The sequence below is a fragment of the Sminthopsis crassicaudata genome, chromosome 2 (assembly GCF_048593235.1).
Source record: "Sminthopsis crassicaudata isolate SCR6 chromosome 2, ASM4859323v1, whole genome shotgun sequence".
Taxonomy (NCBI): Eukaryota; Metazoa; Chordata; class Mammalia; order Dasyuromorphia; family Dasyuridae; genus Sminthopsis; species Sminthopsis crassicaudata.
Genome location: NC_133618.1, coordinates 254,664,035 through 254,680,403, shown reverse-complemented (window position 1 = coordinate 254,680,403; position 16,369 = coordinate 254,664,035). Strand labels below are relative to the sequence as shown.

General features: G+C 35.9%; 1 protein-coding gene across 4 annotated transcripts in view; it reads right to left on the bottom strand.

The window, feature by feature from the left end:
* The window catches only part of RTEL1 (regulator of telomere elongation helicase 1), a 99,467-nt gene extending 96,043 nt beyond the window's left edge, over positions 1 to 3,424 (bottom strand). For all 4 annotated transcript variants that reach the window (XM_074288866.1, XM_074288869.1, XM_074288868.1 and 1 more), the window contains exons 1-2: positions 3,321 to 3,424; positions 1,680 to 1,787 (exon numbers count right to left, since the gene is read on the bottom strand). In XM_074288866.1, coding sequence (XP_074144967.1) covers positions 1,680 to 1,781 — 102 coding nt within the window. In that variant the 5' untranslated portion in view covers positions 1,782 to 1,787; positions 3,321 to 3,424. The remainder of the gene's footprint in view (positions 1 to 1,679; positions 1,788 to 3,320) is intronic.
* Positions 3,425 to 16,369: the final 12,945 nt, after the last annotated feature.

The window sequence follows — 16,369 nt, the reverse complement described above, 5'->3', positions numbered from 1 at the left end:
CATGGACTATTATGGAAATGTTTTGCATGACTATACATGTATAACCTATATTGAATTGTTTGCTTTCTCTCAATAAAGATTGGGGTAGGAAGAGAGTAAAGGAAAGAATCCTTCAACTCAGAGTTTTAAAAACAAATGTTAAAATAAAATTTTTTACATGTAACTGGAAAAATAAAAAAACACAAAATTTAAGAAAAAAAAGAATGGAAGCTCTTCAAGAGCAAAGGGCTATTGGTTGCTTAAGTATCTGTACATATCCACAGTGCTTGACACTAAGTAAACAATAAATGTTATTATTTACTCAATTCATGATTCAGCATGAGAAAGAAAATCCTGAGTAAACAATTTAAGTTGAAACTCTCAATCTAGTTCCACAAACTACAACTTAATTTGGTTTTAACATTTTAACTTTTTTTTCACTGAATTACTAACATGTGATAATATATTTCCGCTCAAAATTAACAGCAAAATAAGTTTACTGGGGCATCCTTAAATTACAAATAATTTTGCAATTCTGAATTTAGATTTTCAAAAAATTGTCTTGTCTGAAAGCCTAAATATAAATCTCCTACATGAATGCTTTTAATTGTTATGTTCAATGAGAAGCTAATAATGCAGCTCTGCAAAATCTATGAACTTAGCTGGGTTTGAAATATATCCAAATTTGTTAGAAAAAACCTGGCTTACCTGACATTCCTGTGTGCTGTTCACATAGGCAAGATGTGAACAGCACACAGGAATCTTAGCTCCAGCATCATAACCAGAATAAATCCAGAATTATGGAAAAAGAATATTTCAAAATCTGTCCAACATTTTAATTTTAATTTTAAAATTGTTTAAAATTTTAAACTGTTTTCTTTCCCCTCCCAATCCCCCATTTCTTTTTGAATCTGTCCTAAAAAGATGGCTCAATAAGTTAAGGACAAGGATGGAAATATTTGAAAAGAAATATGAAAATTTTAAAGTTTCAGTGAAAAATAGGATAAAATTTAAAATAAATAAAAAGTACAAATAGTCAAAGATAGCCAATTCATACTACAAAATAGAAAGGAGAGAAAAGACAGGAATAAATATTTGTTGAACTGAATTTAATGGCAAGAATACAGAAAATACTATCTTGATTCTACTTTAAAATAAGAAAGGAGGGGAAATGAAGAAAGCAGCAAAGAGTTGAAAAAAATGGATCTTCCACCTTATAGATTGAATGAGTCATTACAGAAGTGGGGATTTGGGATAGGTCTAGATGAACTTCTGAAGTTCTTTCCAGCTACAGAATTAAGATCCTATGACTACAAGTATGAAATATTGCATATCCACAGGACTGTTGTGCTGTGTTTGTTTACAAGGGAGTTCACGCTGGGCAGGGGAAGGAAAGGGAAGAAAGATACATTTAAAAATAAAGGAGATGTAAAAATAACAAAAGATACCAAGAAAAATAAATTTTAAAATGACAGTGAAGGGGAACCAAATTGGCAGCTCTTCTAACTGATCAAGCACTTCTTCTTTGTCATTCCGATATTCCAGGCTTGAAATTTTTAAAATAAAATAGAAAATAAACTTACATAAGGAGAAAAGGAAGAAACAAATATGTAAAAATTAAATAATAAATCAGGTAGTTTTAGAATCATAGCTTTAACGTGACCTTGTGACTCAAAGAAAAATCCTAAGAGATGTCTTACCTTTTGTAGGCACTCCAGGACTTTAGCCATATAATCTTCTTGACATTTGTATGGTTGGAAAGGAAAATCCACTGTAACTCCATTTAATGTTATCTTGGGCATATTTACCTGTTTTCAAGACAATTGCCAAATTTCCTGAAATTCTATATATTTATTATTAAAATAAAATCCCATGAAATCATTCCAGACTTCTGATCATTTCAGTTCACATTGATGAAAGCAGTTAGGAAATTTTTGTAAACAATAATGACAATAACTTGAATTTGCTAACATCCTCTAGGTGTGAGATAGTCAAAGCATTCTATGTTAATTTTTTATTTTATTTTGCGGCTGGGTGCGTCCCAAAGAGCAGAGAAATAATAATGAGCATTTACAATTACATTAAGATTTTTGCATTTAGGGTTTGAAAGGCTTTCCTCACAACAATTCTGAGACAGGCTGTATACAGTAATATTATCCCTCTTTTACAGATGAGAAATTGATTTGTCCCAAGTCAACCATTAGTAAATAGCAGAGCCGGAATGTGAGATATCCGGCAACCAAATGAGACATTCGTTGACCACTATTGCTCTATCTCCAGGTCTAAGTGAAAAACACAAGCGGTCAGAGACCTGACTGGCAGTGTGGTGAACTGGGAAAAAGGGCTGGAACTGTGGTCCGGGAGCAGGCGCTTACATCCATTCTGCTACTTACTTCCCCATTGACCTCCCACAAAATCGTTTCTACAAAAATGGGGGAGGGGGCTAGCATTCTATGACCTCCAAGGTTCCTTACACCTCCACCTAGGACCTCCAGCTCTCTGCTGATGGTGTTACATAAAAGCTCAAGCATAAGAACGTAAACCACGCCCGGCTGATCTTTACTACAGCAAAGGTCCCACTTAACTGAAGCCATTCACTCGCGCTTTAACTGGGGATTTCGACTAGTTCTGCTGGGTTCGGGAAGGAAGGACTAAGAGTCTCAGGAGGAAGCTGCAGAACGCCGGGGGGAAGTCCCCCCCCCAGTTAGACTGGGGCTCCCTAGTTCTTGGGTTCGGTTTTAGCATTAGCATCTCCAGAAGATAGCACAGTCCCACAGTCTTTATCACTCAGTAATGCTTTTTCATTCAGTCTTGTGAGGCGGAATTAAGCCTTCAAGAGAAATAACAATTAAAACTGGTCCAAAAGAGTAATGGGCCGATTAAGGGAAGGGTCGTGAGGTTCTTCCGCCCCACCCCCACTCTTAAAGCACTGCAGAAGCAGAATCGCAGATCACATGTGTTGCAGTGGGCCTTTCTTTGTAGAAGAACAACTTTGCCCCGGGAACTATTACATTCTTCCGGCTGAGATTTTGTGATTTTGTAACTAATGCGGTGTTCATGTTCGTAGGGAAAGGGCGGCAGTGGCGGGAAGAAGGGGGAAAAAGGAAGCAAGGAATGGGAAAGATACAGGCTGGCAGCTGTGCCCCTGGATGCCTCCAGTGAAACACAAGCATCTTTCCCATCAAGCGCAGCGGAAAGACAGACACCGCGTTGCCTGCCGGGAGCTGTAGTTTTTTCTAAAGAACATCCTTCTAGTTCCAGAAATCATTACTTCTCCCTTGACGTTTAACAGAACCACTGAGTAGACATTAATGAAAGGACGCTTCCCAAGGAGTACTCACCAGGCCTTTTCAAGCGATCTCTCTGTATCTCTCTCGGTGCTCCTCGGTGTCCCAATTTGCACTTTCCCGGGCAGCAGAGAATCATTGGCGTAAGTTGTCACGTGGTACTTACGTCATATCCCAGGTCCAAAACCGGTTCCTTCTTCCCGTGATGCTCTGGGTGTGCGGTGGTTCGCTAAGCTTCTGTTGCTGCAGGGGAGTGGGGTCCAACCCTTTTTTCCTTGACTTTAGGAGCTGTTTGCCCCTTTTTCTCTCCCTTTCCCTCCCACCCAGCAAAATAAGTATTTACATAAGCCAGGGAGAACACATCAAAAGGTGTGTATATAAAACCCACCTCTTCCATAGCGATTTTTAAAAAGTGTATAAATAAATTAAGCCCGTTCCTTTAATAACTAGCCCAGCCTTGCTTGTTCTTCCTTCTGAGCTACTTTGTATTCTGTGAACTTCTAAAATTGTTTATGTATTTTTTTTTACTTCATCACTGCTCACCAACCCTTCCCTCCAATTAAAAGCAGAGAAGAAAAAAAAAACCCTCCTAATAAGTAAATATCAGGTCGGATATAGTAACCTTTTCACTTCCTGAACCTTGAGTCCATCAACCGCACTGTCAGATTCATCATAAGATGTCTGTGGTTACAGTTGGTCACTTTCTTTTATCAAAGTTCCTAAATATCTTTCAAAGAGACCTGAGACAACCAGTAGGACAATTTATACCCTGACAGATTTTAAAGCCCAAAGCTTCCAATGCGAAAGATTGTTACTCAGTAACCTGAGAGACCCATACTCAGTGATCTCATCAAAATGACTTGAGAGAAACGTATCCTTGCTACATAGTAATATGAGGTGGAAAGGGAGGTCATTATTAACTGAAAGGATGATGGATGTTTCATGAATAAGAGGAATGAGAGAATAGAAATGAGAAAACCTGCTAATAGGCTATTACTAGACTCTAGGAAATTTAACTGATAACCAAGGCCCAATGTACTAGAATGGTAGCTGTGTGAATTAGGTGGAGATAGATACCAAGATGGATTTGGAAAGATCCTTTTTGGACAAAGTGAAGGTTAAAGGCAAAAATAAATCATTAAAGTTTGGAATGCAAGAGAGTGGATGGTGCTTTTAACAAAAATAGAATGAAGACTGGATTTGGGGGAAAAGATGATAAGCTCCTGTATTCAGTTTTAATCAATTGAATTTGAGATACCTATTGGATATCCAGGTAGAGATGTAGACAGCTGGAAGTCTAACACTTATGAGAGAAGTAAGTTCTTTGTGAAACGTTCTATGATCCCCACAACTAAAACTGTTTTTATTTCCCTGGAATCATTCAGATCTAAAATCAGACCACAATTACAGCTCTTCTTCACTTAGGCAGTCTAACTTATATTTTATTTATGTTCATGTCTATTCCCCTGTTAAGATTGAACTGTAATATTGTTGAAAGCAAGATCAGTGTCATCTTTCTTCGTTGAATCACCAGATTCTGATCAGTATCCTGCACATAGTAGGATACATAATAAGTACTTATTGAAAAGAATCAGAGCTCTCTTTACTGAAGTCTTCTCAAGTGCTCAAAACCTGTAAAATCATCAGCCTGAATTAGTACAATTGTCAGTGGATGGTGATGGTATGATTCATTATTATGAAGTGAGTTCTTTCTTATCTTTTTGAGTTTTTTGATCATTATTTTACTGAACTAGTTCTTCTGATATACCTTTCCTTTTAAGAACATAAAAGATTTTTTTAAGATCCCAAAACCTGCTGAGAAAGTAAAGGAAAAGACAGAATAGCAAAGTAGAACCAGCCCAAAAAGTTTGATTTATTTGTCTTTTCACTGATTTTCACTGAAGGAAATGTTCATTGAAGACAGAAAGCACCTATGGTATGAAGGACAACAGAGTCTGGAAAAAAATACAGATCGTATAGCAGAATTATAGTTCAGAGTTTGTATTACTGCTGAAGTTCAGAACATTGTCTCAGGGTCCTCCAGCATGCAGAAAAGCTATAAAATTTCAAGACTCAATTGACCAGTGCTGCTACAAACCTATTTCCTTGCTCTCTGCTTTCCATAAGACTGTTTATGTTCCCTGAAAGAATCCAACTATATGTTAAAATCCTTTGCCTTGACTGAGAAAGAATTACCTGGCAAAATCTTTCTTGCATCCTTCATTCTCCAAAGATCAAGTCAGCCAAGAGAACCAATGTTTTTGTAATAACTATATCGTGTCGTCCTTTTCAGGCTTAAAAAAAGACATAATGACAAAAGAAAGTACATTTTGTCTGACAAAAGGAAACTGGTATGTGGTGGAGTAATACCAAGACATTTTGCCCTGCTAGATTTTATGTGTAGTTTATTTAATTGCTCTTCATAACATTTATATGAAGTTACTTTTTTCCATGTTTCCCCCTGTGTGAATGAAATAACTAAGGAGCAGACAGAGAAATTATTTGTCCAAGGGAATAGCAAAATGTAATTTGAACCCATAAGCTTCAGATTCTTCATTTAATTTATTTTGTATTCTTCCTTAATTACTTGAAAAACTATTCTTTTAGGGTGATTAGACTTGTTCTGCTTACAAAACCAGGAACAACAGTGGAAAGCTGCAAAGAAGTTGTCCAAACTGGAGGACTCTTCAGAAGGCAGTGATTTTCCCATGCCTAGCAAATGAATCTGGAAGACTCATATTTTCCTGAGTTTAAATGTGGCTTTAGATACTTAATATCTGTGTGATCCGAGGCCAAGTCACTTAGCCCTGTTTGCCTCATTTTCTCTCCAGTAAAATGATCTGGAAAAGGAAATGGCAAACTACTCCAGTGCCTTTGCCAGGAAAACCCCAAAAAGGAATCATAATGACTAAAATGACTCCACAACAAAAACTTAATAAGTTGTTGATGCTTAGAATTTTGTTTCTCAGTTTACCCTAATCTTCTCATGACCTATTTCTCCACTGAAGCTATACCCAGAGGTAGTTGTTAAAAGGAAAATTCTTTGGGCTTTTACCTGTTTATAGAACAAGTCCACTTATAAAATGGTAATATAATTAAGTGACTCATTCACTGGCCATTTCTCTTGACCTTCTAAGATATATTGTGGCCTGAACATATTGCAGAGAAAAACTAGGTACTTCCATTTAAAGATGCTATACCCCAAATTCCTCTCAATTCCTCAGCAAGTAGCCCAGAGGGTAATCTCTGGGGATTAAAGGTTCCTACTCCATGCCTCATGGCTTCCTTCCAAACTTCAGCATCCTAAGGATGCTGAAAGAAGGAAAAAGAAGGCATCATAGAAGGTGTTCTCTCTAGAGAAGTTGGGGTAGTTGGACTACTTTAGCTGAACTAACACAGCAGTCAGTCTCCTCTAAAACTTGTAAAAGCAACTTGTAGCCCTTGGAGAATTAGGGGCTCTTCTGAGGACTGAAGCATGAGATTAAGGGAAAGAGAAGAGTGGGGGGGGCAAGGAAGTATCCATCTCTGCTTCTTTTGGCTGACATCCTTGGTTAACATTTGGGCATCTTAGGATGCTTGGTTTGGAGTGGGAGTAAGAACATTGGCACAGGATTCTCCTTAAGTTAAAGTTTTATTTTTCCAAGCAGATGGGTCAAATAGCATGGGTAACAAATGGCAATTCAAGTCAAAGGGAACAAAGCTTTTATACCAAAATTTTGGCTCTAAACCATATTGGGAATACTAAGGTTGCTAAAAACAGAATCTTTTTCAGACAGTAACTTAACCACAGGATCTGTTAAAAAAAAAAAAAAAAAAAAAAAAAAAAAAACAGAGTTAAAGGAGCAGCTAGGTAGTGCAGTGGATAGAGCACCAGCCTGGAATTCAGGAGGACTTGAGTTCAAATCTAGCCTCAGATATTTAACACCTCCTAGCTGTATGACCCTGGGAAAGTCACTTAACCATGATTGCCTCAGCAAAAACAACAACAAAACAGAGTTAATTAAAATAGCAATTCAGTTAACCTGCATTCAAAGAACAGTTTATAGGTCAAGTGTTTCTTCTGTAGGCCCATTAAGTCTAAACATACTATAGTATGTTAGTGATTTTAGGAAATGTAATTATGTTAGTAATTTTCATAAGCTAGTCTAAGACCCAGGGTTAGGATCCAGCATGTCATCTACAAGTTGAAAACCTTGCTGAAAAAAACTGAAGACATTTGCTGGAAGCTACTTTTTCTTCTCACCTCATCTTATATCACTCAGACATCTTCCTTCAGTATACTTTTCCTTCCAGTCTTAAATAAAAAGATTGTGCTTTTACTTACTATGGCTAATTCTTCCAATACATCTTTGATTCCATACTTTTCAATCTTCTCCCAGAAAATTGTTTTCCACTACCATCCTCACTTATTTTTAATCTCTTTCTATCTGCTAGCTCTTTCCTGGATGCCTATAAACACACCATATTCAATATCCTTGAAAAAAACAATCCTCCCTAAATCTTACATTTCTCTCTAGCTATCATCCTGTATCTATCCTTTCTTTTGTAGCTAAATTCCTTGAGAAAGCTGATTTATTTCCTTTTCTCTTTTAAACTTTTAGCAATCTAGTTTCTGATCATATCATTCAATTGAAAATGCTCTCTATAAAGTTAGCAACACTTACCAAAATTCAATAGCTTTTTCTCACTTCTCATCTGCAGTATTTGAATAACCTTCTAATTAGTCTTCCTGCCTCAACTAACTCTCCATTCTAATCCATTCTTTACTCAATTGCCAAAGTGTCTAGAACCTAGGTCTGACCTCATCAGATCTCCCTCCACCATTCCACATCAAGAGTATACAGTGATCAACTATAAAAGGCTTGATTCTCAGCGGTTCAATGATCCAAAAAAATTCCAATAGACTTTGGACAGAAAATGCTATTTACATCCAGAAAAAGATCTAGAGACTGAATTTAATCAACACATACCTTGTTCATTTCTTTTTTCTATTTTTTCCATTTTGTTCTGATTTTCTCTCCCAACATGATTCGTAAAGCAATTTGTACTAAAAATAAACTTACTACAAAAAAATAAAATTTTTCACAGAGGAGACGGAACCTAAGCTTTGAAGTAAAGTTAAGATTCTGAGAGAAAGAGATAAGGATAAAATGTATTCTAGGAATTGGGGGCCAAAGAGAGAATGGCCTATGTAAGTTCATGGAGGTGGGAAAAGGCTTGCAAAGTTCAAGGAACTATGAAAAGGAATAATATAAAAATATAAGACTGCAAAGCTAGATTAGAGCCAGTTTATGGAGGGCTTTTTTTTTTTTCTCCACTTGTCTATTTGGCATTTTATTTTTTTCAATTATATGTATAGTTTTCAACATTCACTTTTGTGAAGAACAAAAAGGCAAGAATATCCAGGAAATTAATGAAAAAAAAAATACAAAGAACAGTGGCCCAGCAGTACCAGACTTAAAACTATATTATAAAACAGCAATCATCAAAACCATTTCGTACTGGGTAAGAAATAGAATGATTAGTTACACACGATGCCACAATAATCAATGACTACAGTAATCTAGTATTTGATAAACCCCAAAATGCCAGTTTCTGGGATAAGAACTAGTTTACAAAAATTGCTGTCAAAACTGGAAAATATTATGCCAGAAACTCAGCATAGACGTAGGTCTCACATTCCATGCCAAACTAAGGTCAAAATGGGCATGTGATTTGGGTGTAAAGGGTGATACCATAAGCAAATTAGGAGAGCAAGGGATAGTTTACCTATCAGATCTTTGGAAAAGGGAAGAATTTGTGATCAAAGAAAAACTAAAGAACATTATGAAATGCAAAAAGAACAACTTTGATTACATTAAATTAAAAAGGTTTTACACGAACAAGATTAAAAATGAAGTACAAATCTAGGATAAATGTTTACAGCCAGTGTTTCTGATAAAGGTCTTATTTCTAAAATATATAAAGAATTCATATATAAAATATATAAAGAAATAAGAATATATATCATTCCCCAATTGATAAGTAATCAAAAGATATAAACAGACAATTTTCAGTTGATGAAATTAATACCATTTATAGTCATATGGAAAAATACTCTAAATCACTATTGATTAGAGAAATGAAAATTAAAACAATTCTCAGATTGGCTAAAATGACAGAAAAAGATAATGATAAATGTTGGAAGGGATATGAAAACTGGTACACTAACACATTGTTGGTGGAGTTTTGAAATGATTCAACCATTCTGGAGACCAATTTGGAATTATGCCCAAAGGGCTATAAAACTATGCATGCCATTTGACTCAGAAGTGCCATTACTGGATTTGTATCCCAAGGAAATTGTAAAGAATAGAAAAGGACCCATATATGCAAAATGTTTGAAGCAGCTCTTTTTGTGATGGCAAAGAATTGGAAAATGAATAAATGCTCATCAATTGAGGCACAGCTGAATAAGTTATGGTATAGAAAGTAATAGAATATTATTGTTCTATAAAAATTGATGAATAAATTGATTTTTAAAAGGCCTGGAAAGATTTACATGAACTGATGCTGAACAAAATAAGCAGAATCAGAAATACATTGTACACAGTAGCAGCAAGATTGTACAATGATCAACTATGAAAGATTGGTTCTTCTCAGCAGTTCAGTGATCCAAGGCAATCTCAATAAATTTTGGATAGTAAACGCCATCTGCATCTTGAAAGAGAACTATGGAGATTGAATGTAAATCAATTCATGTTATGTTCACTTTTTTCTGTTTTTTTTTCTCATGGTTTTTTCCTTTTATTCTGATTTTTCTTTCCCAACATGATTTAGAAAGAAAAGTGTATTTAAAAAATTAATATACATGTATAACCAGAAAAAGAGAAAACAATAAAAAAAAGAAAAAACTTTCACTTTTGTAAGATTTTGAGTTCCAATTTTTTTTTCTCTCCCTCCCTCCCTTCCCTCTCTCCTCTCCAAGACAACAAGCAATCTGTTATAGGTTATATATGTGTAATCATTTAAAACATATTTTCATATTAGTGATATTGGGAAAGAAAAATCAAAACAAAAGGAAAAAACACAAGAAAGAAAAAACAAGATGAAAATAGTATCCTTCATTTTGCATTCAATATTCATAGTTCCTTTTCTCTGGATACAGATGGCATTTTCTATCCAAAATCTATTGGAAGTGTCCTAGATCATTCTATTGTTGAGAAGAGCTTAGTCTGTCATAGTTGATCATCACATTATCTTGCTGTTACTGGGTACAATGTTCTCCTGTTTCTGCTTATCTCACTCAGAATCAGTTCATTTAAATCTTTCCATGCTTTTCTGAAGTCAGCCGGTTCATCATTTTTTATAGAACAATAGCATTCCATTACATTCATATACCATAATTTATTCAGCCATTCTGCAATTGATGAGCATCCACTCAATTTCTAGTTCCTTGCCACAACAAAAAGAGCAGACTTTTAAGATTATTTTGGATCATTGTATTGCTGAGAATAGCTAAGCCATTCATAGTTCTTCAAATAAGATTACTGTACTATATACAATGTTCTCCTTTGTTCTTTTCATTTAAAATGCATTAGTTCATGTAAGTCATTCCAGGTTTTTCTGAAATCAGACTGCTTATTTCTTTGTTATGAAAATTTTTATTTTATTTTTTCTGGTTATACATGTTTATTAATTTTTTAAACACACATTAGGGGTTATTTGCATAGATTTAATAATTGAACCCATGAGAATATATGAGATCATTATGGGAAAAAGAACAGCAAAAAAAAAAAAAAAAAAGACCTAGGACAGATCCCTAAGTATCACATATGCTTATAGGGTAGGAGATGGATGATGGACTGACATAGTATACTGAGATGTGGCCAAACAAGTAAGAGAGCCAGAAGAGAGTACTGTGACAAAAAGTAAGAAAAGGGATAAAATCTAGTAGGAGGAGGTGGTTGACAATGTCAAATCCTACTGAGGTCAGTGATGGTGAGGATGGAGAAAAGGCTAATATACTTATTATTTAAGAGATTATTTGTAACTTTAAGCAAGCAATTTCAGTAGAGTAGACACACTACAAGGGTTAAAGAGAGTAAGAAGGTGATTGATTAGGAAGTAGAAGTAGTGATTATAGATCACTTATTTTGCTGTAGCAGTGAAAGAGAGGAGATAAAAAAAAAAGCCTGAAGAAATAGGGCAAAGTGATTTTTTTATCTTTTTTTTTTTTTTTGGTTACACAAGTACATTCATTTTTTTGTTTTTGGGTTTTTTTGGTTTGTTTGTTTGTTTTTTTGCTGAGACAATTGGGGGTAAGTGATTTTTCCAGGGTCACACAGCTAGGAAGTATCAAGTGTATGAGGTCACATTAGAACTCAGGTCCTCCTGACTTCAGGGCTGATGCTCTGTCCACTGTGCCATCTAGCTGCCCCTGTACATTCATTTTTAAAAAAACACATCTCCTTATAAATCATGTTGAGAAGGAAAATCAAAACAAATCAGGAGAGGGAAAAAAAAGTGAACATAGCAATGTTGATTTTCATTCAATGTCTATGGTTTTCTTGATGTTTTCTACCCAAAATTTGTTGGGATTGCCTTGGATCACTGAATTACGGAGCAGAACCAAGACTTTCATAGTTGATCATTGCACAATCTTGCTGCTACTGTGCATAATGTATTCCTGGTTCTACTTTTTTTCACTCAGCATCAGTTTGTGTAAATCTTTTCAGACTTTCTAAAATCAGTTTATTATTTTTTATAGAACAATAATATTCATTACTTTCACATACCACAATTATTCAGCCATTCCCCAATTGATGGATATTCTCCAATTCTTTGCCAGCACAAAAAGAGCTGCTACAAACATTTTTGCACGTGTGGGTCCTTTTCCCTCTTTTATGATTTCCTTGGGATACAGATCCAGTAGTAGCACTGTTGGATCAAAGGATATGCACAGTTTTATAGCCCCTTGGGCATAGTTACAAATCACTCTCTAGAATGAATGAATCATTTCACAACTCTACCAACAATGTGTTAGTGTCCCAATTTTCCCACATCCCCTCCAATATTTATCATTATCTTTTCCTGTCATTTTAGCCAGTGATTTTTTTTTTTTTTTAACAATAGCACAGTCATGAGAATGTTTATAGGAAATGGGAAAGGAAATAGTACTAACAGAGAAAGAGAGATTGAAGATGAGAGAAAAAAGAAAAGTCCTCTCAATTTTTAAAATTCTTTTTTCCCCCTCAATCTTAACATATTATAAACAGAATTTCTTATTTCCTACCTCTAGCTTCTGCTACTTGTCCTCCCAACATGAACAGGCACCTAAGAAGCCCTTTTCCCCAGACCTTCTTATGAATGTTCCAATTCTCTTTCCTTCCTGTCTTGGATAGCTGCTGACTTCCAGCTTAACCCTTGTAGAGGGTAGAGGTGGAGTGTGAACTCTGGTCCAGGCCAGAACTTTGGGGAAACCTGTACCTAGGAGAACATGCTCATTTATCACCTAAACACAGCTCTCCATGACCTTAAAATTTTAATGTATGTGCAGACCTCATGACTGAGAAAGATAAGAAATTGGCTAAAAGTATGTGTTCAGCCAGAAGGAACAAGGAATATAACTTCCACAGCTGTTTAAGGACTATTGTGATTTGCCTTATAAAAATCTTGTCCCTCCAATGAATAAAGGAAATCTCTCTTGCATTCACCAGATTTTTTTATCAGCTTGGGTCTGCTGGGTGGACACACCCTTATGGGGAAATGCATTGTAGGAATGTTCTGGAACCAATTCAAACTGAGTCTTGAGAGGGATTGTTAAATTTTCATTGTGATCATTTTATACTCTGAAATTTATCACAGGTTAAAAGTCAACTATTTACATATATATATATATATATATGCAAACATATATATGCATATAAATATAAATTATTCATAGAATATAATGTTTAATAAAATAATTATTGATATAATATCAGATTTATTATATAATAATACAAGTATCAAATTATTGTCTGTCTAGATTTAGGAAAATGATGGGGAAAATGTTAATAATGCAGATTAAACTTAAAGGCTTCTTAAGAGAGCTGATTGTTAAACACTTACCAACACATCCTTGGAACTCAGAATCTCCATTCTAATCCTCAGCTCTACATCCCTCAATATAATGAGCTGTGTTCCTTTAACTCCTTTCCATTCTCTTTCCAGGCAAAGAGAACTGTGCCATGTATAGGAACAGAGAATCACTAACTACAGTTCTTCCTGTAAGATGGAGAATCACCAGGCCATACCATCTGCCCTGCAACTACACCCACTGGGCTGTACCATCTGTCCCTTCACTATGCCCTCCAGACCCCCAAGTATTTCCATCTGTCCTCCATTCCCAGAATATACTCATTCCTCACCTCCCCGTTACAGAATCTCTAGCTCTCTTCAAAGCTCAGCTCAAACACCACTGCTCGCTCAAACACTCAAACTCCATGGCCCATTCTTCTTATTGTGCTCTTCTAATTACTTCATATTTACTGGGTACATAATTTGCATTTACTTGTGTGTATACACACACACACACACACACACACACACACACACATATATATCTATACATATATATATATATACACACATAATATATATATATATTGTTTCCCTCAAATAGAAATTCCTTTCATTTTTGTTTTTGTATTCCCAGTGCCTAACATAATACCTGTTATATAAGTACCGAATAAATGCTTGATGATTGTTTTTTGAGTAATGAGGCAACTCTTTCATGTTTGAGATAGAAAGGGATGGGATCTAAGGTACAAAAAGAGGAGCTGTATTTGGCAAAGAGGAAGATTATCTCTTCCTCAAAGACTGAAGCAAAGAGAATGTGTGAAGAGGAAAGAGGACTTTTGATGGATACAGTAGGGAAGTTCCGATAGCTGGTGACAGGAAACATTAATTACTTAATAAATAATGGAACTAAGGTAATATGATGAGAAAAAAGAGGTATGGGAGAGTCTTTAGGAGCTTAAAGGGAAAGAAATATTCCAATAAACTAGAGTGGCATAAAAATATTAGCACTGGGAAGACCCAGTGGAATTATATCACCTCAATTCGTAGTCCCAACTTACCACAGTTTTTATAATTTCTTATTCAGCAGGTTGGAAATAGAAGTGAGTGGTTGTTGTCCTTTGATTTCAGAGAGGACCAAAACAACATAAATAGGAGTGGAGTGAGTGGGAGTGGAAAAGATAGGTGGCGGTGATATGATCCAGAGTTAAAAGGTTGGCAGAATGTAAATGACAAAAGGAAAAGTGGGCAAAGATTCAAGGATGAAGGACTGTGTATAGTTGAACTGTTTAACTATAGGATCAAGACTATAAAAGTACAAAGATAAGATATGGGAAAAGAACTGATAGGCAAAGAAATAGGTGATGATTGAGACTGGAGCCTTTGGAAACAAAGAATAGGCCTCGAAGAAATGTGGTAATGGGAGAAGTGGGAGGATGGAAGATTTTGATCAGAAACGTGCAAGTTCTTGAATTTAAGGTCATAGTAGTAAAACAGTTTTAGAAAATGGTGAAGTTTCAAGTCTACTCACCTTTATGAGTAGATAAGGTAGAACACATATGAAGGTAATCTGAATTGAGGTTAACATTTTGGAAGGTCAGGTTGTAGGAGGACAGTAAAGTCACTTATAAAGTGCCTTCTATGTGCCAGATGTTGTGGATATAGACAATAATGGAAATAGTTCCTGTCTAAAGGAACTCTCTCCACCCTCACCCCACTCCGTGTGTGTGTGTGTGTGTGTGTGTGTGTGTGTGTCTTTCCTGCTGGACCCAATTTATCACCTTTGTATCTTTCAAGTTATTATTTACTTTAGGATGCAGGATGATAAGAGTGCCTCTGTACCTCACATAATTTTCTTTCATCAGAAAGCTCTAGGAATGTGTTCTAACAATAAGCCATATTAAAGATAAAAGGGACAAGATCTACATGCTGGTGTCCAGAAATGGCTGCCTTTATTTCCTTCCAGATACAGGCACTGAGCTCTTGCTGAGATTGTACTAAGAATTTGGAAATAAAACTGGTCTAGATATGGTCCAAGGTTCCATCTATGAGGTATGTCCAATAAACCATGAGACACAATATGTTGAGTACTGTATCCTGTGAATATGAGGGATCGCTTCTCCATTTCCAATCTGATGTCAAAATCTGCCAATTTTTCCTTTGTAATGCTCTTAATATATACCCCTCTTCTCTCTTCTGATGATGGTACTACTCTGACACAGGCCCTCATGACCTTACATCTGAACTATCCCAAGTATCTAACCTCCACAAGTCTCTCCTCATTCTAGACCATCCTTCACTCAGTTTATCAAGTGATCTTCCTAAAAAGCACAGGTCTGACTATATCACTTCACCCCAGCCTTCCACCCCATTGCTGTTTAATAAACTTCAGTGGCTTCCTATCACCTTGAGGCCCAAATATAAAATCTTCTGTTTGACATTCAAAGTCTTTCATAATGTACCTGCTCCTATAATTTCCAATTGTCTTATTCCTTATACTTCCTTCCTTCCCCCACAAACTTTGTAATGTGGTATCACTGATCTCCTTGGTGTTCCTCAACAAGAAAGTCCATCTCCCGCTTCAAGTATTTTCATTGGCCATCCACCATGTCTGGAATGTTCTCCTCCCTCTTCATCTTCCTTGCCTTTCATCAAGTTCTGATTAAAACTCCACCTTCTTCAGGAAGCCTTTCCCATATAATTTCTTGTACTTTCTGTTAATTAATTATTTCCAATTTATCCTATGTACACCTCATTTGTACATATTCATCTTCATTAGATTGTGAGTTTTTCAAGAGAAGAGACTTCTACTTTTCTTTTATACCTAGTATTTATCACAGTGCCTGGCACAGTAGGCACTGATTTGTTGCTATGCCAGTTTCCTTTTATTGTCCTGACTCAATTTCCCTAATTATCCTGACTCAGTCTCCCTAAATTGTCCTGCCTCGGTTTCTAATTGTTCTGTTAAATCCAGCAAAACCATGCCTCCCTCTTAATCATCAGAATATTTGATAAAAGATCTTATATTTTAAAATATCAGACTGCCTCTCCCCATCCCAAGC